This window comes from Haemaphysalis longicornis, unplaced genomic scaffold (genome assembly GCF_048455015.1).
Source record: "Haemaphysalis longicornis isolate Haplotype H1 unplaced genomic scaffold, Haemaphysalis longicornis Haplotype H1 scaffold_13, whole genome shotgun sequence".
Classification (NCBI taxonomy): Eukaryota; Metazoa; Arthropoda; class Arachnida; order Ixodida; family Ixodidae; genus Haemaphysalis; species Haemaphysalis longicornis.
Window position 1 is genome coordinate 63,469,589 of NW_027526233.1, and position 23,564 is coordinate 63,493,152.

Below are 23,564 nucleotides of genomic sequence, written 5' to 3' on the forward strand. Positions count from 1 at the left end.
TTACTGGGCTCGAGTAAAAATTTGAGCAAATTAACTGAATAAAAATTTATTCACTAACACTGCAATAATCAATTACTTGGGGGGTTAATTCTGAAGATTCTGACAGGAAGGCTTGAGCAGAGCTAGCCTAATTGAAAAACGCTTGGCTTGTGACAGGAGACTGCCACAAGCTAAGTAAGACAGCGGTTTCACAGCGAAGTGGTATGCAGATACCTCTTATCATTTGTGTCATGCGTTCTCAAACAAAACTTACTTATCGCACAAGCTCGAACAGGAGAAAAACCGCTAGTACAACACGTTACACCTGCGCAATGCTGTCTGCTCAGCGAGCCGCCATAGCCCGGCTTCTACAGCAGAGCTTTGCACTTGCGCTGCTGCCGTACCCAGAGGCGAGCAATTGCCAGCAAGCCGGGGCACTATGGAATACACGAAATCAAAGCAAAAAGTACACCTTCCTAATACAGCTTATACCGTGTTCATTTCAATAATTATGCACAAAACTCGTGTCACACTTACATGATGGATGATAAGGCACTCATTAACAATGGGAAGTCTGTAGCACTTGCCAAAATCACTGTGACAACGGCAACATCTGCTTGGCGACACTGAAGCAACACTCAATACCTGTACATAAATAGCATATGAAATACGTATCAAACCAACTTACAATCTGTTATACAACACCGTACATGACATTAGTAGTCTTTTATATGCAAGAGCACTGAACTAGTCGCGTGTTTCCTACCTCCCACCCTGTGAATTTCAAAATTCATAAAATTTCCATGGCCAAGTGAACCGGAGAGGAGTGGCTAGCCTATGTTTCCTTTCTACACTTCAGTTAATGATCTCCTGTTACGCTTTGGGGGAAACGTTTGACTTCAGTAACGTTCTACTGTTACACGCTCTAGATAACAAAAAAGGTTGGCGACAGTTGCAGGGCGTCGCCATGACATCGCTCATGTGAAATGCCTAAAACTTTACATCAACCCTGTCGCGTCATCGCCGACCTTTGCCAGGATGGCCCCTCTTTCCCGCGATATACAGTTGTAGTGAATACTGTAGCCAGCAACAACTATATTGCGTTGGCTCTGGAGGGATTAAAACAGTTACCACAAGGTAATCCTCACTGTGGGTATCCCCACCTGAATATCATACCCTGAAAATTGTGCAATAAATGGACGCATGTACAGTCGGTCACATTGTAGATGATAGGCTTGTGATGGAAGAGTGCTAGCTGTTTTGCTTATTCTAAAAGCACGAATTTCAGTTTTTAAATGTGGGAGTTCTAGGCTCCAAAGCTACACCTCGGTTATGAAACGTGCAGTAGTGGAGGCCTATCGATTAAAGGGACACTAAAGGCCAAAAGCAAAAGCATCTTGATGGTGCAAGAAATAATTGTCTGTGCACCTGCCTTGGCCTTCCTGGGGCTCTTCCTGCACTGGTACCGTTGTGGAGGCTGGCTGCTTGCCCTTAGATGTTGTTCGGCAACAGGAGACATTCCGAATATACCTGCGGTATCGATTGCACACAACAACCAATCTTTTGACCCATTTTGTACAGCGCAACGAAAGCTCGAGCTTTGCATAGATGATAAACTCTATTAACATATCTGTACCATCCCAAGCACGACCAATCATGCCGTCTGATTTCCCCCCTTGGACTCTCTCACCCGTGTGCATAAAACTCAACATACCTGGTGTCACCTCAAAGCAAACACTCCCTCAATCCTGCCTCCTTCAACTCGTGCTTGCCCACATCAGTGGCCGTTATTCACACATGGCCCACATTTTTGCTGAAGGTTCATCTACACCTCAAAGTACTGCATCGGCCGTCTACGTTTTGTGAACCGGCCAAGCGCTGTCCTACCACCTTGAGCGTGCAACGTCATCCACGTCGGCCGAGCTCCATGCAATTAAGCAAGCCCTGCGCTACATTCTTTGCCAGCCATCAGCAGAATGGGCTATATTCACGGATTCAAAGACAGCGCTGCAAACCCTACGGCACACCAATTGCTTCCGCCTTTACCCCAAGTATCCCGCGACGTCACCTACCTGCACCATCTAGCCTACGTCGCTGGGCATCGTGTGACCTTACAATGAATGCCCGCACATTGTTGCATTCTCGGCAACGAGAGAGCAGATGAGGCGGCTCGCTGAGGGCTGCAACTGCACAATGTGAAGAAAATTTTCTTTACAAAGCACTAGGCTGCAGCGCTAGCTAAGCATCATGCCTTAGAGGAGCGAAACCGCCTCTGGTCCTTTCCCGAAGCTCACCACCCTTTTCTGTAACATATAGACTCTGACCTGAGAATGAGGCTCCCAGAGCGAATCCCACGTCGACTTCAGATGCTCTACCATCGGCTGCGCCTAAACACAGCACTTACAAACTTCTACAGACATCGCCTCGGTCAAACCACAAACCCTTATTGTGGTAAGTGTGGTTGGCCAGAAACTGTTGAAAACATTTTATTAGAGTGTGCGGCGTACAACCAGGAAAGGAGCCACGTCGCCAAGAAGATCGAGTGCCTCAACAACGGACTTTTATTTGAAACCTCTTCTTGGACCACGGTCATCTCCATCATCCCAGCGAAAAGTGTTAAATGCACTGCTTGACTATTGACACGACAGCGGCGTCGCAGAAACAATGTAGAATCGTCATCCTGTGAGGCCACCTGGACTTTTACGTTACCCACAGGACACTCCATGTTGCCTTCTTTTTACCTCTTGTTTTTTCCCTCCCCTTCGCCCTGCTTTTTTTAGGGCCTTTACTCCATTCACCCCATCCCCACAGAGTAGCATGTAGGCGAATACATGCCTGCAGACCTCTCTGCTTTTTTCTAATAAAAAGCTCTCTCTCTAAATGGTGGAAACAGGTTGGCTAGTATCGAAAACTTTAACAAATGGCGGGAACAGGTTGGACTGTATCGATGGATTACGGTGCCGAACATCTAAATACCCTATTCTCGCAACTAGCACTTACTTAATACGGCAGAAAATGCGAGAAAGCTGAAAACAGTGGACTACGCCTCGTACATTTTTGGGTACTACGGTTTTTGATGTTACAAAAGTGGCGTATGGCGATAACTTATTGGGGAAGCATGTACTCCTGAAATAATCAGTTCATGTGTGGTTGAACACGTGAAATGAACGTAAATCAAAGCTTTCCGTGCGCTCATCGTATCTAAAAAACACAACCTGAAGCTTTTATACATTGCGAGGCAGGCTGCTTCTCTCACTATTCCGTCACCCATCATGCTTTTAGTTTCCTCCGCATGCGGAGGAGTAGGAGTAACACTTTGTTTTAAATGTTGCTTTACGCGCCCCGTTTGAACATATTCACCGCTGAAATAAACTTACCGCGAGTAGTTAGCTAGACGATCTGCCCGTTCGCTTCAAGAAGCCGTTAATCCGTAAAGCATGCGTTACTTTGCCCGACTCGACTACTCTACACGACTGGTAATAAAAGCCCGAAGAGTGTTTATTTCATGCTAGGTTCGCACCGCGCGAGAGAAGATAATATGAGATGGCTCTGAAAGCCTGTGATCGCCAGACGCGGTGAAGATAAAACATCCTCCTGAAAGGTGCCGCCCGGGCACCCGGGACGCCTCGTTTGATATTCGAAAAACGCTTGTTGCTTCAAACGAGCCTTTGCTCGCAGCGGGCTGGATGAGGCCTGAGAAGCCAGAGTAGGCAGGAAAATCAGCTTGCTCGAGCATCTAAAAGCGTTTCTCATTCTGTCGGTGAAAAATCATAACCGCCCAAGCCGGGCTCCTGGGCTAGAGAAATGTCGCAGTAGTTGGCCATGGCCTGGTGCTTCGCTCCTATTTTGTGACTCAAAGGCCACGCTACGAAAAAATGAAAGGGAAGCAGGTGACAGAAATGCAGGCTTTGTTTGCTTATTCCTCTTCAAATATTGTATCATTGCTCGCCGAGCAAAAGGCCAGAGAGCTACGAAACGTATGATCTTTCAGTAGAACAAAATATCATTCAAGCTTTAGTGTCCCTTTAATTTCGACTACCTGGTGATCTTTAACGTACACTGAGATATCCACATATGGGGACCTCTTTGTTTTCACCTCCATCGGACAAGCAGCCGCCATGGCCAGGATTGAACCAGCGACAAAGCTCACGGAGGCGTCCTTACAGTGTCATTACAGGGCTTTGCTGGCCAGCAGAGGCACTCACTGAGCAAGCCGTATGACCCAATTTAGCGGGAACGTACTTGTGTTCCCCATACAGGGGGACCTGCCCTTTTGTCCTGACGGTAAGCTTCTCAGCAATCACTGCTTTTTTTAGAAAAATGCAGGAGACGTGGTAGGATCTCCGCTTTCCACATAGCCTTGTCAAAAACTGTTTTCCAAATGGGTGGATGCTGCCACACATTTGGCATTTGTCCAAACCACAAAGCGCACCAAGGGAGACCTGTTACACCCATTAGTCCCTGCACCTGGTAGTAGTACTCGCGGTTTTTTTATAGCTCCACAGCCTCGTCAACAACCCTACAGAAAAACTTCGGTGCTGCTCATACTTCCTGAACAGTCTTTCCCTTGAAGGCATTTGAGCACTTAACCTCAAGTAGGCCAATGTCACTGCTTTCAAAGACAAGTCTGTCAGGTGAAGCCGCAATTAAGGGGTGATCACGATTGATGTAGAGGCCCGTGTGGCCAAGTGAAATCTCGTCATCTCTGCTGGCCATCACAACGCTGTAAGCCTTGACAGCATCATTTTCGTAATACCTGCCGTACCACGTAGGTTCCATAGAAACCTGTTGCGGTTACATTATCTCCCGCACAATGCTGTGAGGCTTGCGGCAACGTACATTTCTTTTAAACTTCGATGCGGTCAGCCTCCCAGTGCGTTCTCTGTGCCACTGGATGTTGTCAGCCTGGCCCATCGTCGCTTCATGTAGTGCAGCCCTCTCCGCGGCTGTCATCGGCTGGATAGCTGCAAAAATCATACCACCCTGCCATTACTCATAACAATGGTGCTATGCATGGAAAGAGGGAAATCTATGACATGTACCTATTTGGGGGCAAAGTAGGGGAGAACATTTTAACATTAGGTTAACAAAAGTCACTAACCCGGGACTAGATTATGGACATACCTATGGTGCACAATGAGAGGACCAGTAGGCATGACTGTAAGCTCCTGATCTAGAACTGCCAAGTTCAGAGTGATTATATGAGTATACACCCTCATCCATTTATACTATCCATAGTCTGTCCAAACCTGATGTTTCTTTATTTAAAGTTTCAAAAAAGAAAAACTGCCATAGTTTTGAGGCAAACCATGGACAGTTTCCCACAAAACAATTAAAGCTGTAATGAAAACAATAAAAGCTGAAAACTCTACACAAAGAAAAACTGCCATAGTTTTGAGGTAAACCGTGGACGGCTTTCTCCCAAAACAATCAAAGCTGAAAGCTGTAGACAATGGAAGCTGTAGTAGTTGCCTGACTAGGCCTGTAGCACCGAACAGTATTTACCCCCCTATTCACAAAGCTGACGTAAGTACAACTTTTGCCTTCACCGCTTTTTGGTGCCTTAACGTGTTTAAAAAACCAAACTTGTATTGAAAGGAGGCCTGTTTATGACCTTATCGGCCCGAAAAGCAAGCTCTATTTAAGGTAGCTTCCGGCCCACCATATATGTGCCGTTTCCCTACCAACACTGCTGACAACATCGATAGCTTAACTGGGCTTGCAAATTTCGCGTGCCGTGCACGGGGCATTGATAAATCTAAAAAATGGAGCGTTTTCTGCATGCAAAACACCGACCTCTTTGGTGCAGTCTAAACAAGTTATACATTGAAGAAATGGGACGATGTCATTTAGGGTTGCCACCTTTCCCAGAAAATAAACTGGCCCTTCGGCAAGGCAGGGGGGCATGGTTTATAGAATTTTTAATTTCTGTTGAAAAAAAGATGCCATATTCTTTGACATGCAGTGCCATTTATTGTGACATATTCCTAGGGACATTTTGGTTGTTGCTCTAGATCTGCTTCACTAAAAAGTAACCGCACTTGCTGACCGTGGCGGCTCATTTCGTTTTTTGTTCCTCCCTTAGGTCCCCCTTCATCGCAGCCAGCGTGCTCGCCCTCGTAATTTCTGTGCTAGTGTGCCTTCGTTCAACTTGTCGGCATATATTTATCTGCTCGGTTGTTGAATCAATGCTTTTAAAATGCCAAAAAAGCAACAATCACGGCACGAGGACCAAATAATCAGCTGATGACGGCTGGTTTTAAGTATAGACCGGCAACCACAACTGTTTAAAAAAACCGATCAGGCCGGTCCAAAACCAGGAAGGTAGCACCCCTAACGTCCGTGTGGGGAAACGTTGCGCAACAGATCACCATTTGTGTTACTGTTGCAAGCAGCGATCAAATATTTCCTGCAATGTTAAGCTTAAAGTGTTTTAATGGGTACTGGACACAAACGGAGCTGGCTGATCTAACCGCTTCTAAATAGCCGCCGCTAGGGCATTCTTCCTTATTCGTGCAAAAGTAAAGTCCCGCCCACACGCTGTATGCACATTGGCACGTCCCGTGCTAGCTAGCCTCGTTTGCAGGGGCGTAACTTGCTTTGGAAAGGGTGCCTTTCATAAGGGTGCATTAAGGAAGGTTTCTGAAACTTGTGGTGGCGTTTTCTTATTCCGGTCATTTTCCGATAATTATGAAAGGTGGCGTTATGGCGCAGGTTCACTTTGCTTTCTGATTATGGAGGCTAGACACTCAAAGCTTCAAGTTCAAAGCGTCTTAGCTCACCATCATACTCCTTTTGAAGGAGGTCCTGGATGCTCGGGCTTCGCAGGTCCTCCGAGTCTCCGATGGCCCGATGTTGAAGTGCCCCCTCAGGTGGTAGCAGTGCGGCTGAAGTTTCTTGTGAAAGACCTACAAATGCTGCCAAGCTAGGAAGTACACCTATAAGGCCAAAACACACAAAAACTTATACGAAATCAAAATTTCTGTTCTATATTTATTTATTTACTGTACCCTCTGGGCCAGAGGCATTGGAGTGGGTTTTAGAAACAAGGATTGAAAAAATGAATAAAGGGGAGTACAGGGCTCAATGTTTTTTGAATAAGCAGATTTAGCTGATTACAAAAAAGCACGATAAAAGGGCTACAGTGTACATATGAGAAATAATCGTAACATGCAATGCTAGCTGGCAAAACACACATTAGAGCACACAAGAACAGGCAAAAAACCGAAAAGGGGCACACGTCATAAGAAATATCTGTGTACAATGTTCACCAGTGCAGCGCGAAAAAGCTGATTATTGGTAATAGTATCAGTCGCACAAAGAAGCTGGTTCCATTCTTTGCTGGTGCGAGGGACAAAAGACTCTGAACACGTATGAGTTTGGCATGCTGGTATTCCAACTTTGTGCACATGATCGATACGACTTGCTAATACTGCAGGGCTCTGCATGGTGGCTTTCCAATCAAGCGTTTACGAACTGCTTGCAGCCTGGAAGGACATTTTGGATCAGCCACACAGCCGTTAAGGCCCAACCACATGCAGCGTATTTTCGGCGTCGCGCGAGCGTCAGCGTCGTTCGGCGTCAACGCCCGGGCCCGCAGGAGAGGGCGAGTAACCGCATGGGACCGGCGAAATCACGCGCCGGCGTGCGCGCTCGACGCTTCTTTCGGCGTCCATAGAGCCACTAAATAAGCTACGCTTAAGAGTAACGCCACTTCGGCGGCGCGGTCGCCATCTTGGTTCCTACCCAGTTCCGCCGGGGTCGTTGACCAGCCGAAGTTTCGGTTTCGCGGCGGCGGCAAAAGAACTTGACCGCCACCACCACAACCTCGTTTCAAAACAGTGGACTTGGTTGGGCCCGCTTTTCAAAGCTTTCATTGCTTAACGGTGCCACTTAAATTTACCACCCCACGACATGCATGCTTGTTAGCATAAATTTGAGCTTTTAAAACGAGGGTGAAGCCTTTGTTTAATTAGCGCAACAGGGCTGAGACATATGGTTCGTCGTAATTAACGATTAACCGTTAAAGAAACCACTTGCGAGTACTTTAGTATTAACATTGGCCGTCGCATTTCTTTTACACATGATGAATGTTTTTAACATGGCCTGGTGGCATTGCAATAATACGCTGTTTTGCGTTTTCTAATTGCATTGAAAGCAAACTTTTGCTCAAACGGCGCAACTATAGAACCATTACACGAGCCCTACTGCAGCAAAAACTTGCTCCTTGATCATTTGCGCCATTCGCAGTATACGAAAGAAACCACATCACTGTGCATATGGCCATGATTAGAGTCAAAACAAACAAATGCTTCTAAGCGTGGCTTTAGTGGCTCTGGATGCGATGGTTACACTTAAAGCCATTAAATAAAACGTGTTCTGTGGCTCTAGCTAAATTTCCTTCAAAGCTATGCCTCATTACCTCCAACAAATTTGTTTTTCATAAAAATCTCCACAAGTCCACTTCTGTAAGAATCAACTGGGGAATCCAAGTAGACATCACTAATATTAACAGGCACTGAATACTGCAATGCAAGTAGAAACACAGGAATAAAGGATTACTCAGAGTAATAATAAACATTTTATTAGTCAACAACAATGCATTTCATTTTTGTGGCAGACAGATAACAGATGGCTGATTACAGCAGGTTTCCTTGTGAAGTAGCTGGAGAACTGCACTTGGTGTCGGGCTAGGTCGGCATATGACATATGCTTTTAGGTTAGTAACACATCACTGTCTGACACTGAGTGCAGTTCTCCTGTTACTGCATAAGGAAACCTGTGGACATTCAGTGAACATGATGGCATAGCAAAAGTTCTTTGGCACGACACACACAATGAAATGTTAAAACAGTTGTTTTGAATTGAGTTGGCTGCCATTTCAGAGAGATTACATTGCGAAAATTGGAGCATACAACCTGAAAGCACTGGCATGCACAAAAAGATACAGCATCTAAAACCAAGTCTACTGATTGTAATGGTTTCTGAAACTGATGCAAACACACAGGGTTTTCAAATCTATATACACAGAGATAAATGTGCACTATCAGTAAGTGTAAAGGTGCACAATACATTGGACAGGTTGGCTCAAACAGGCTTTAATTGTACTGTAATTGTGGGGGACACTACAAGTAAAAGAGTTCCGACACGCAGGAGTGAACATTTCGTACAGCAAGGCCGGCAATACCTGTCCTTTAATAGTGCTCTGTGGCTACTAAGCGACTTATACTAATCATTATGCAGCCGAGCGGTAGGTATCCTAAAGATTCAATTTCCAAATTCAGTAGACATAAAAGGCACCAGATAGCTTTAAAAATTAAAATTCTAAAAAAATGTATACACTTGTGTCGTATCTTACCAGATAAGTTCGGTATAGTATTCTTTTGATTTTTATTATTTACATAATACTATTGGCCGCCCTAGCAGGAGGGGGGCGTTACAATAAGTAAGCCCAATTACACACAATAAAATAAGGCAATAAAAAATCCTTTTGAAACACAGTATAGGAAAAAACACCAGTCAAAACATTTGATCAATAAATTCTATTGTCATATGTCATCAGATGTTGTATTAATTACTTTTTAGCAACTGCAACTCTCAAACATTTCATCCTCTTAATTTAAATGAGTAGAACAATGAGTAGAAAGAAAAGTTCCATCACTGGTGGTAGCAAAATGAGGGTAAGTTCATGTTGAAAAAAATAAAATGCAATGGCATAATGGTGGACTCCACCTCACTCTACTGATAATCACCGCTTACTTTTCCACATATCCAGCAGTCCTTTTTCTTCCTTCACATCTACACGGCCTTAAAATATGCCATTCCAGACTCTTTTTTGTTATGTTTTGCCTGTTCGGACTGCCTCAATTGCCAACTAATATTGCAAGGTGTTTGTCGAAACCCCGGGTGAATACACTACCACCACTGAGGTAGATGAGACAGGTGTGCCACTTTAACTCGTAGAAATGCACAAGCACAACAAGTGGGTGCCGAGGCGATTTTGCAGCTCGCAGCAAGCATTCCGCAGCACTTCCTCCCTTCACACTCGTGTGAAAACACACGTTGGAACGATGGCGGTGTAGGCTGGGTTCCATTGTTGGTGGCCATTCGGAGCTTCACCAGGGGTGTCTAGCGTAAAGTTAGTCCACAAAAAACAGTCACTGCAGCAGGGCCACAGAGCTGTTAACTCTTTCGGTTTTTCTTGAAGTAGCACCAACTTCATGTTAAAAAAAAGGCAGGATTGGAGATGTTGTCAAATTCAAACTGAGAGTTGGCGAGAGTGATCACATAACATGCTTCGTAAATTTCTTCAGGCAACACTATGGATGCACACTTGTTTGAGTGCGATACCCTTTGGTGAAATTCATGACCAAAACTTGATATTTTCTTGCTTTAACAGCACAAGCCTCTTGCGATGGAGGCCCTGTGGTCAAAAAGCAAGCACTGGTCCGTCACCACGACAGCATCAGTATCAGGAACAGCATGCAGACTGTAGACAGCAATCACCAGGCTCGCTTGTTGAGGCAGCATGACACAATCGTCAGCGATGAGAGCAGTACGTTGTTTAAGGCTTTTAAGAAACCTGCTGACTTGGCCAGCCGATGAAATAATACACTGTTGTTCATCAAGCCATCAATGGATAGCTAGTTTGGTGTGTCGGTGCTTAGTATCACGACTCATTTGTGTTGACGAGTGGTTACTGTGTGTTACCGCCTAGTTCATGGCTGTCGGTCGATTCAGATGTGCGGGGCAGCCTGTGGTCATCCTCGTGTTAGGGCGTCACATCAGGGCTACACTGGGGTTGCAGGTTTATTAGCGGGCTTCACGTGTTTTGCGTTGCTGAATTGTTCGACACTTTGCGTTATTTTGACTTGAACAAACTTCACTTGCAGAAGGTGGTGCTTTTAGTTTGCCTTGCATGGCCTGGGAGACCTTCCATTCACGAAGTCAGTGGCACGGCGGCGGCTTAGCGATCCACACGAATTAGGCTACAGAGAACGATTGAAGCGTACTAGGCCTTGGCTGGTCTTAGAGAGGTACTTGTCACGTTTAGTCAGGCACTGGCTGGGCAAGAGGTGGATCCACCAAATGAGAAACCTCGAAAACCAAGTCGCTTGTAGTGGCAGTGATGGTGGGTGTGGCCGACTTCTTTGTGAGTAGTGCACAAGGATCATGGGTTCAACACATATCCGTCTATGTGCAGGTGGAGCGTTGCACTGCGGGTGGTCCAACAGGTGACAACAGACGGTGGCTAAAACCTCATGGTGATGGCAGCAGACTAAACAACGAATGGCAATGAATCCTATGGGTTAGAGAAGCAACTTGGGGTCGTGGCAACATCAGGAAAAGTTCCCTTAATTCTTCACAAACAGCACAGATGGTTTCACATAGGCTGTCTGATAATGTTCTATGTTGGCTTGATTCGTCATGAATGTGGGGCGGTCCTGCCATCAACAAATTTGAAGGGTCTTCATCGCAACTGCCTCTCGGAGGTTTCTCTGGAAGCCATCTTCAGGGAGTTACTGACAAGACCAGCAAAGGGTTCTTGCTTCTTCGCTTCAGAGATTTCTGGATCAGTACAGTGAAACGGTTTCATCTCCTTAATCCTTAAAGCACACAGTGATCCCTTCATTATGGTGCTGCTTGCAAGACTGCAGCAAGCTCTTAGTACGTTCTTTTCACCCAAGCATAGTGAATGTCTTCAGAAATTTGGCTTTGAACTTCTCACGGTTCTCCAATCAAAAGCACGTCGAGTACTCTAGGCAGAAAAACATTGGCCTAAGTGGTTTGTTGTTGTCCTAGCCGGTAAACAACCAGGCCTCAAGGATGCGGGTTCGATTCCAAGCCATGGCGGCATCTTTTCTGATGGAGATGAAAAGTGAAAACACCCATGTGTCGAGGTTGCAGTGCACGCAGTGCACGTTAAAGGTCCCCAGGTGATCAATATTATCCTGGAGCCCTCCGCTACGGTGCGCCTCAAAGCCCAGGTGTAGCTTCACTGCGTTAATGTCCACACTCAATCAGTGAAACATCTTGGCCGGTTGGAGTTGCTCCAACCATTCTTCAGGATCTTGTTGGCAACACGGTGGCAGAACATGCTGTCACAGTCACAAAGACTAAGTCACGCAGACTGTTTGGCTGCCAGGAAGTCAGCGGATCTGCGACAATGCGGCTCGCATGCCAACGCTTTTTGAACCGCATTTAGCTTTTGCGGCTTTTATATGCAGACGATGCAGATATGCAGATCGTCTGCATCGTCTGCATATATGCGGCTTTTATATGCAGATCGTCTATTATATGCAGACGATACCACTCTCTACAACTATGACAGTACTGTTTTGTCACTAACGTCTAAACTAAATGTAGATCTTCGTAGCGTGTTACAGTGGTGTAATCTTAATAAGTTAAAAATTAATGCTTCTAAAACAAAGTTCGTTGTCTTCCATTCCCATCAAAGGGCCATAGCATCCGCACCATCTGTTACCATTGACAATCAGCTAATTTTTGCCAGTGATTACTCCTCATTTTTAGGCGTCCTACTTGACTCCAACTTGAAGTATCATCATCATCTTGCTAATGTAACGAGAAAAATGGCTTACGGCATGCGCATCCTCATTAAAGCAAGATCTTTCTTCAGTCATTCAACGCTAATATCACTTTACTATTCATTTATTCATCCACATATTACATACTGCATCTCATGCTGGGGCAATACATACGACACTCACCTTAACCCATTACAAATAATACAAAATCAAGCTATTCGAATTATCTCATCAAGAACGTATGGCGCAAATGCTCATTCATTGCTTTGTTCAAATAATATTTTGTCTGTTTCCAAACTGGTGAGTTATAACCTAGGTATTTTCTTGTTTAAGGTGCTTCGCAATGAGTTTCCGTGTTTCTCTTGTTTGGCCGCTAGTCTTGTTAATACTAACACCACTAGGTTTGCTTTTAAGCACAATTTCATTTTACCGAAAGTAAAAACTAACTACGGCAAACAGACAGTGCACTTCTCGGCTATATGTCTATGGAATTCTATGCCACCCGCCATTAAGTCTTCTAACACATTGCACAAATTCAAAAAAGATTTAAAGTGCTACCTGATGTCCCTGCCCCAGACTTAACCAAGATTGTTCCTGATGCTTTGTTTTTCAGTGTTTTTCTTTTCTAAATTGATTGTGTATAGTTATTGCTACCATGTAATTTACTTATTGACTCTGCTTTACATCATTCTTGTACACATCCCTCTTTTCATTTGCTGCTATTATACAGTGTATTTTAAGTGATTCTTGGCAGGAGGTCCCGCTACAGTCTTTGACTTTGGGACCTCCTTCTGTATATAACCCCCATGTATCATTTGGAGATATTAATAAATTGATTGATTGATTGATTGATTGCTTTGCTGCTAAGCTTTCGGAGGGCAATACGCAGTCGCAGCATGAGGAAGGCAGAAGTCAAACGCTTGTCCAGATCGTTGCACTGGGGAAAGTTTCCTGGCAGTGTGTGGGACTGCAGGGAAGTGTTGACCAATGCAGAGAGGGGGGTGGTCAAGATCTGACTCTCATACGTGCAGAAGACGTTGTCTGCGTGTTGCAGTAGCTTCACTACATGACGCGATGGGCGAACCAAAGGGCTTGGGTCTCCTTGTGCCCGGTACGACTTCAAGGCCAACAGGTGGTCGTTCTCGTCTACCTTGTCAGCCTGCAAGTACTCCTTGCACGTGTTGCACAGCGTGAACTTTTTGGTGACGCTGTGAGTGATGTATCCAGCCAGGTAAACGAGCGACTGCATCTTCACATCATCAAGCGCCGTGGTTTCATCCTCCAAAAGGCACCCGTCAAGAAGGTTTGACGCCTCAGCATCCTCCTCACAGGCAGCCTTCTTCAGCTCCACAAACTCGAGCAACTGCGTCCGTTCGTCCACAGCATAGCTTCCCTTCTTGCTTGGCCTCAAGAACTGGCTCACCATGATCAGGCGCAGGGTGAGCGTCAACTCCAAGGCCCTTGGCACCGGATTCTTGGAACGCACGCACGAAAAAAGGTTTTCTAGTGCGTCTTGGGTAAGGCGGCACAGCAGTACGAACAGAAAGTTGTACTTGTTCAGAAGCTCGTGCTGGATCCGGAGGGCACTTGTTGAGATTAGTACCCCAGTCTGGACAGGCTTGAAGAAGTCCCGGTCAGTGGAAGTGGCCTTGATGGAGAGGCTCGAAAACATCACCATGAATTCTTCCAGGAAGGCCACGGCTTCATCATGGCGGCTCTCCTTGAAATTGCTCATGGCGGTTCCAATGTACCGAGATGTCATCAGTGTAAACCACTTAAAAACTTGCTCCACAAACCACGCTGTGGTTATGGCTTCTTCAAGAAGCAGGCCTAAGTGTACTAACACGCGCAATGCGGCACCCACACTGTGGTTCAGCACTGCTACCGCTGAAGACACATTCATCTTGTCGAAGTGGTTGTCTTCCAGGTGGCTCGGTTTGAGATGTGGTGCCAACTTAAGATCTCGTTCGGCATTCTCCTTGACCAGCGCCTTGATGTGGTGCACTGAAACCTAGCATGTGGAAAGAAAAAATAGTTGAGCACAATTAGCAAAGTATTCCTGGTGTATTGGATGCCGCAACTAGCTGAGCTCAATGTACGCATGGATTCAAACCATAGCTCATATGTGAGGTAAGAACTACGGTAATTAAGCTTCCATCCCATTTCGTTAGTTGAATCAGGTACCCCACAAGTACATGTCTACAGTTGCAGGGGTAATCTAGGTTCAGACTTCAGGCTATTTTACTAAATACCATCTATCCCATCAGCACGACACATAAATGACATTATAAATTTTGTCACTGCAAATTTTGTCCCTCCCACACATAAAAGCTAATTAAGAATGCTACTATTCATCCCGCCTTTTTTATTCTTTCTCCCATTATGATCCTCTACTGGGCATAAATTATAAACCACAAGTGGAAACACGCCAGTGAGCTCAGAATTCAAATCGTATGTGTTAAGTGCTCACGCTGTGCCTGATCTGTGAGCTCACCATAGTGAAGGGCAACAACAAACAGTTTTCAGCCATGTGAGATTCGTAGCTTGTGCTGAAAGCTAGTTTTAATCAGAGCGTTTTTTTCCCCCACTAGGAAAAAAGAAAAAGCATGTGTTTTCTTGCCTCCACTAGTGAACAAAAGATGTTGTGCGGTCAAGAATCAGAACTGAGACATCGTGCTGAGAAATGCAACAACAGGTGCCAAGTTGCCCGTCACGAATTAGCTATTCTCACTTGTTTCTGTTTTGGTAGCCGGAAGAACATCAGCGGGCACAAGATAACTGCAGAATCTGTCATGTGACCTATTGTTTTTACCTCAGCATAATATAGCAACCCGGCCATTCTTTGGCAATCTTCACAGCTTTATAACAGGACTTCTTGCCCGGCAAAGCCTATGACCATAATCTTTTGAAAATTACTTTGTGAGACCACCTGGTGCAAAATACAGTTAGCTTTGACTCACCTGATTGCTTGGGAGATGGTACTTGGCAACAGTGTCAGATGACAGGAAGAATGACTGGCCGCGCACCAAGTGACCCCTGATGTTTTTTAGCACATGGGATGCATCCGCCAGAAAGTGCAGCTGCCTGTCAGTGCCAGCTGCACAGGGGTGGCGACATGAGACAGAAGGTCTGGAGTACCGGCCTGCAGAAATGCCAAGGATCTTCCAGAGAGCCTTGTTGCAGGACCCCATGTCCGAGATGACTGCATCGATGTGGCAGCCCGCACCCTCGCACTTCTCGATCACCGAGAAGATGAACTCCTTCAGGAAGGCTCCATCGGTGGAATCACCTGACGCGCAAAGGCATTAAGCAAATAGTTTGAACAAACTTTGTACGGTACTTTAGGTAGTGTAAGCAGATCTCTTACTTGTTTCAAGAAAGCATCGACTTACTTGTTCCAAGAAAGCATCGAACACAAATTTAGTTCATTTGAAAGATGGCCTGGTTAGAATCATACCGACTCCACTTTTAACGCACACTTCGCTCAAATAAGCTACATAATTGGGAAAAAAGGAACGGCCATTCGACCCGCTAGCTCATTTCCCGTAGCAGAACCTACGATCCCAGCTGTGCGATTGGCTGAGGCCGGCCGTGTACGCAGTGGAACTTCGTTTGAATAGGCGCACTTATGAGTCCACTGTTGACGTCGTCTTGAAGGCAGAGGCGACCTTTACGAGGCATGCCATGTGTCTGATTTACGCCCATACTTAATAATTACAAATAGCAGACGACGTTCAATGCGCCAAGCTGGAAGTCAAGCTAGAGATGCAAGTCCGTTACTTTGTGTAAATGTTTCGTCCCTTAGATTTGATGACGAAACGGCGTCGTGCACGAGCGAAAGAGAAATTTCAGGTGTACCTTCTAAGATTTATCTCAAAACGAAAATTCTGATGGACGACGCTAAGTAACTTCATTAACTACGGTAAGAGTGTGTTTAACATCACAGAAATGCATTTACTACAGCCATTGGAAATCGTTTACAGAATAAATACCGCATAGCAGCAGAACGTTAGTGCTTGTCGTGGAAAAGCATTGCTTTATGCCTGTAATAAGACTTGGTTGCTGGCTAATTGGTTAATAATTTTTCAAAAAATAATTACTGCGTGTGACGAGATGCAAAAAACCTCCCATCAGTTTCACAAGCGAATGCTACGGTCACGTTTTACCACAAGCACCCGTGCACTCCTCCGTATAACGACGATGGTGGTTTATCGCAAAGGTTTCTCGTGAGGGAATCCTTGCTGGCCTTCTGGATTTAAACTTGACTACGTGAGCTTTGAGTTTGACCAGCACGCAGTCTGGTCTTTTGGTCGCAACGGCTTTGACCATTTCCCATTTTATTTCGTCCGAATAAAGCTTCGCGTTCCACCATCACTATCGTTAGACGGTGGGCTGGATTATTTTTTCGTTTATTCTGCTCGTCCATGAACCCCCATCCAAATCCTATTAACGGCTTCCAGCGTGTCGGAAATGCGTCTGAGCCAGAGGACTCGGGCGGATGCACGCCTATTTAAGGCAACTAGTCGTGCATTTCTGGTTTCTTCACAAGGCATTACACGATTTTTAGGTGCTCGGCAAAGAATGCTTAACCAATAAAAAAGACGGGCTGAAGTTAACAGTGCCACATTTTTTAACTATCGTGCCAGCCTTTATTCCACGCAGGCGGTAAGATGGGGAGGGGAGGGAGAAGATTTTTAGCTTGGGCTGTGGTTGAATAACTTTGCCTCTTGATAATATCACTACTACAAACGCGGGAGTTCCGCTTCGGCTCTTAGGCTCCCGTGCGGTCATTCACGACAACCGCAGGATCAAAGCTCACAGTTAGAGAAAGTTGAAACCGCCGCGACGTTTCAACAGAAACATGGTAATCGAACTCGTACGTAGGTACCTTTCTCTTCAAAGCACACGTATCGAGGTATCCCACCATTAAGGCTGGTGTGGAAACCGTAGTCATTGAAACCAGTGAAGATAATTTAAAGTGGCAGAAATGAATACTAATCCCAATAGTATTATTCCTAGTCAAATCGGGCGGAGAGCGCTGAAAAAAGCGCTCATGCCACTGCAGCCCCTATACCCAACCTTTAAAGCGTCAAATAAGTTTACGTAGCCGTTAGTGCATTTAAGAAGAAATGAATACTAATAACAGTAGTTTTATTCGTGCTCATGTCAGGTGGATCCAAGCGTAGATCGCGGCAAAAAGGGCTTGTCACTGTAGCCCATACCCAACTTTAGAAGCGTCCGACAAGTTTATGTAGCCATCAGTGCATCTAAGAATTTAACACAGCTGTCTAGACTTCGTTTCGCCACACAAATACGCTCACAACACCCCCTAAACATTCAAAGAAACGAAGCAAACACGGCCAAAACAACGGAAGGCTGTGTAGTCCAATGCACCGGCTCATTCCACTGACGAGGGGAGCGCCGAGTGGTGGCGCCACCCGTTCAGCCGCCCGGTCCCTATATTGCTAGTGGATGCTACTCAAGTGACACAAAACTACTCACTGTGTGCATAGCTTTACCAGTATTTCTCTACAAGGCAATGGTGGGTCTTGTGTGTTTCCTGGTGCTGCTGCTGCGAAGCCCACTATATTGTTTGCGAACGCTACTCCAGAATGTTAAATGGTCTGCCATGCTTTTTCCGAGACACGGCCCCCTATCCCCTTGCCAATGAGTTTTACCTTTTCCGGTACGCGCTCCGATTTTCTGTTGCATTTTGTGTTCCCTACGACTTTCTCCACCTTGTGCATTCCATGCAACATAAAGATCTAGGGCTTTCACCTCAAAATATTTTGTGTGTGGGAACTATTTGAAGGTCGTTCACTAACAGGAACATTCCATTTGTATGTATTAATTCGCCGGCTTTTCTTTACTGCTAGATACATTTTTAAGCCTAACAAAAAATTCCCACAACTAGTTTACTGTAAGTTTTTGTGAGCATATTAAACAAGCTCAGACATACCTGTGAAGTGGTAAGCTACAACTTGCTTCCACCGAGAAGACAGCCCTGTCAGCATCACCACCAGGCCATGCGTGGCATAAGTGAACTTCTTGTCAGGGTCAGGATTAACAAGTGGGGCTGTTGCAAGGCCAATTGGCTTTTTTACGGTGGGATCAAAGTCCAAGCCTGCAGTTAGCTGCATCTCGTCGAGTAACAGGGCACAGTGCTTCTCTTCAGGTCGCATGGTGTCAAGCTTGGCCTTTAAGGCTGGAAGAAGTTCTTCCAGGATGCCTTTAAAGAGGAGTAAGAGTGAGAAAAATCTGCCCTCTTTACACTCAAGCTTTGAATGATGACATTTTCACAGAAAAAATTGTATAAATACCTGGCTCAAACCTGATATCCTCGATGCGTCGTTGCAGCGTACGCTCAGACGGCAACGGTAGGGCTTCTTCCCTCAAAAAGTCGTAGCCCCTGCTGCCACAGGCTAGCCGCATTTGGAGAGCCTTTTGCACCGTTGCATCACTCCAACGGTTGCCACGTGCGTCTTTCTTCTTTGCAGAGACAGCTTGATCAGGAGCTAGATGCCACAGTTTGTTGCCTGGAACATGAGAGAATATACAAAATGAGACTGATGCTTTGGCTTAGAAACATCAAGCCATAAACACCCTGCATGGTTCATCTGCCCTTGAGTGGAAACAATATCACACCGAAACCATGCAGGTAGCAAATAAAGAATGTGGGATAGACAAACTTCTAAGTGAAGTGAACAAGTGTCTCCTTCTTCGATCAAAATCTATCACCGGTAGTGTTTGTGTACAGATCAGCAAAGGTTTTTCGGAAGGGAAATAAGGCCTTTCCACAGAAAGAGCTCCCTGGCTTTTGAAGGCATCAAAAGTAATGTAATGTTTATTGATGGGTGATGTTTCAGGCTTTAATAAAATAAATATTTCATCACAAAAGGTGGATGGGATTTATTATAAGCAGGCATCTGTAGAAGATTCCTGCTGCTAGCCATTGCACACTTACTCAGGACAGTTTCCAGCTGCTTTTCAAGCTTCGTGATCTTTTTCTGCTGCAGATCAAGCTTGCGCCTCAGTTCTGCGATGGTAGCCTGGTGTACACACTGGCTTCCACTGCACGCCTCCCCCTGAAAGGACTACATTTCACATGAACACTGGAGTTAGACATATATTACTGACTCCAAATAAATGTGCACTTTGCTTGGAGTTATCGCTTCTTATTTACACATGGCCAGGTTTATGTCGGCGAAAGTCCTTGTGTAGTACGGCCAATCAGGCATGCTACAATGGAGGCTTATACACTTATTTTTAGGAGAGCCGTGGCTCTTCAGCATATGCTAAACTTTTTTGCAAAAGAGTAGCTTGAATTTTCACACTTTTCAGAAAAAGAGCTGCCCCACAATGCCACCAAAGCTTACAAATTAGGTAAAAACGTAAGAGTTTGTTCGTACCTTTTCCAGAGGTACTGTTGTGTTCAGGATGTCCCGCAAAACTTGGCGTGGCGTTGAGTCCCCCGTACTGGCTGAAATATATTTGGCACACATCAGCACCACGGCTCATGCTTTCAGTGGCAACGAGGGGCATTCGGCAAACCGCACTCTTCTGTATTGGCAACCTGACTTAGTATGTGGGCCGCTATTCCTACAGCCAAAGATGTAGCTCCTTCTGCAGCAAAACTCCCACACTGCTTCAAGCACTGCGTGCCTTGTTTACAATGGATGCGAAGGGGTGAAAAACATTCTTCGGTGGTTATGGCTGGTTTTGAAGTCACCGATATTCAGGGTACGAACAAAACAGTTTAAAAAGAACAAAATGTACACACTTTAACAGTAACTTGTCATTGAGGCCTTAGCTAACAAATCTGCTCCGCATTCAAGGACTGCAACGCTGCAATTAAGTTTATTTGCATTATTGCAGATAAATAGATTTCACAAAGCTTCAATAAAACTTACCAGTGTCATCATGCATGCCAGAGGAGGTGTTCCCTTGAACATCTGGCTCATGAGCAAATGCACCTGTGTAAAAAAAAACTTTTATAGAGAGTTCTCAATCACAACAGTTCCTTGGCCTTTATAACCTAATCAACACTCACTTGTGTCCGCATCTGTGATGGGCAGAGTAAGGACTTGCCCTTCTGGCATGGCCTCCAGGAAATCCACCTCTTGCTCGTACAGAAGGCCTGTTGTCTCCACAACGAGCTCAGCGGGCATCAGTTGGGGGCAGTAGTCTGTCTGCGTGTCTGCAGGGCACACAGGAGCTACAAATGAGAGGAAAGCATACTTTCTCTAATTTCCTACTATACAAGCAACGCTAGGCCAGTGGGGCCGTTTATTTGGAGCACAAAAACACACTGAACACTTAGGCATGCTCTCTGCAGCCAGCCTTTAAAAGAGCCGACTGGCTTTCACAACAGACGAACGGCCTGAATTACGCGAAGGTGAGCGTGGATCTTACCAGGTTCATCGGGCAGAAATTCAATGTCACATGATGAGCCCTGAACTGGAACACCCTCTTCACACCTCCGGGAAGGGCCAGCCACTGCCGAGTCAGTGTCTGCAACGGCTGGAAATATAAACATCAATGTATCATGTGTGCTTGTAGCCTATGCCTAGTTCTAGCTGCCTCCTCGCGCTGTTATCATTTTTGTGATTAAAAGTAACAGATGTCGTGGTGGCTCTTAAGATTTGTTTGGTCCAGTTATGGTCTGCTGATGCCCCTAGGATCTCCAAAAAGATTGTGCTCATTAGAAATTGGTTTTCCCTTAACTACGGCTGCACGTAGGCTAGGTACGAGATGTTTGCTGCTAGGTGTGCATGAAATGATGTGGTACGAGGCAGGCTGAACTGAGCTTGAAGCGAATAGCTGCTCAGTCATGTCGTGAAGTAAAAAGATGGCTAGTGACATGAACATCTATCATGATAATTTTGCTACAGCCAGACTTGTTCTTTCCAAAATCAGCTGTTTTACATTTTTCAACGCTTCACTTTAGATTTATGAAGTTGTTTACGAATGTAAGAAGTATGTTTGTGGGCATGTTCAAGCAAACTGCTCAGCTCAACCAAATTTCACTGCAGTTCACAGTGCAACTTCATTAATTTGCTCGTTGTGCTCAATTTGGGCACGTCTCTCTTTGCACCTGCAACGAAGTTTTATGGAGCCATTCATGTCAAGTTTGGACAACACAACAGATGGAAAGCTAGCCAACTACGATAACTTTTATGCTGCGTTCAACACAAAAATAAGCACAGCAGAGCTGAAACAACGCCGCCATATGGAAAGTGCCGCATCTCAATGTCTAGGAACTCGGCAAATGAAGCACGTACAGTGATGGCCAGTTTCTTGACTTCTCCGGATTTTCCTCCGCGCCTTCTTGTGCATGTTCCCCTGAGCCGGAATTGTGGGCACGGCATTCCACTTTAGAAGGCGTCGCCCATCTGCCCTACCAATCTCAAACTGGCTGTCATCAAAGTGGTCCTGTTGAGAATGTACAAACAACAATTTAAGATAGCATCAATAAATTTTTTCGAGTTACTTTCTGCGATACTTTCGGAGTTTTTAGGCTCCTGACAGATATCATTTTGTCAACTGTAAGTCCTACACACTATGCAGAATCAAAATTAAAGCTGCGTTTTTTAATATGCACCTAATTTCACTTCACTCAGTCATAACATAACGTCAAGGTTTAAACATGTCTTTACTAACAATTTTAGATGAAGCTGGACTGCGTCGTTAATAAATGACAAGAACATGCTCTCGCGCAGTTTTGTCTGCTAGCAGTTTGGGAGTAACTTCTACAAGTTAGAAAACAAGAACAAGGGTAGACACACTGAGCACCCAAAGTATTGACATACAACTGCTACTTCAATAACACAGAAGGGTATAAAATGTGCGAAATGAAATTAGGCGCTGCCAACGTGAATTTATTGCACGCCTGGCAAGGGCTGCAGCCGTTACATAGAACATATTCGGCAGCTGTAGTGTTGCCACGGTGACGCTATTGCCACGGCGTCGCATTACGACGCGCATACGGCGATCGAAGTTCTGCGCGCACGAAGCAGCCAAGCTTGCCCAAACACAAAAGCGAACACTACACACGAGGAAAGTGCACCGAAGTGCTTGAAAATGTTAATTCTCGCAGAAAAAAAGTTCACGCACAATATTTGGCGGAAGCACGGTAGTTGCGAGGCGCACTTCAGGGAATTACGGTGTTTCGGATTGGGGGAAGATTTTACGACGCCTGCGAGAGGCCAGCGAGAGCGGTGTGAGAACTCAAACCATTCCACGAAGTATGAAGTTCACGAAATGAATGTTTACGGACTCACCTCGCAGATTTTCGAGCTCGCGGTCGGCTGAAAATCCTGGCGATCGACGATTTCCAGCCACGCGCGCAGGCGGTCACCGTCGGATTTTCCCAGCGGGAAGCGAAGCATGCGCTTGCCGTCTTTATGGCGGTTAAAGCAGCGCAAGACGACACACAAAGGCATTTTGTGCCTTGTGGTGCATCCTTAGCGGCAATAACTCACGTTTGCAGGAAAAAGTAGGCTTCACAGCAACACTCGAAGTTCGGCTGAGAGGCTGCGAACCAAAATGGCAGCGACCAGGAGCCTGCCACCGGCGGCGTGATGGTCACGTGATGCAAATGCGCCAATGACCGCCGCGGCGGCAAAAAACAATGACAGAAAAGAGTGCCGATACTCTAAAACGGTTATTTAGTGACGCTAGGCGTCCAGCACGAGATTGAACAGTCGCCGGTATTTGTCGCGCAGGGACTTCCATTTTTCCTGCACGGTTTCTGCGGCACAAACACACGGAAACAATGACGACGTGTTACAATAACTATGCGCACAGGCTGCAGCACAGATGACAAGTGCCTTACCTCCGTCCGCAACACCAGGCGCCACGGCTGCTGCCACTTCATCCCACAACGTCTGTTTGCGGGGTTTGTTCTTGTTATCTTTGTGTTCAGCCTGCCATAGAGCGGGGTGGGCTGCGACTGCCGTTATTAATGCCTCAGCGTCGATGTTCGGCATGCCGGCCACCATTAAAACAGCGAGACGGACTGGCAAAACCGGAAACTGGCAC

General features: G+C 45.7%; 1 protein-coding gene across 1 annotated transcript; it reads right to left on the minus strand.

Moving 5' to 3' along the window:
- Positions 1–20,038: 20,038 nt before the first annotated feature.
- On the minus strand, positions 20,039–22,903 carry LOC144163864 (uncharacterized). Its single transcript, XM_077694542.1, has 6 exons — positions 22,805–22,903; positions 21,806–21,956; positions 20,937–21,044; positions 20,575–20,721; positions 20,435–20,497; positions 20,039–20,043 (listed from the first exon to the last, which is right to left on the minus strand). Exons 2-6 carry the CDS (start codon positions 21,858–21,860, stop codon positions 20,039–20,041), a joined length of 378 nt encoding a protein of 125 aa, XP_077550668.1. The 5' UTR covers positions 21,861–21,956; positions 22,805–22,903.
- Positions 22,904–23,564: the final 661 nt, after the last annotated feature.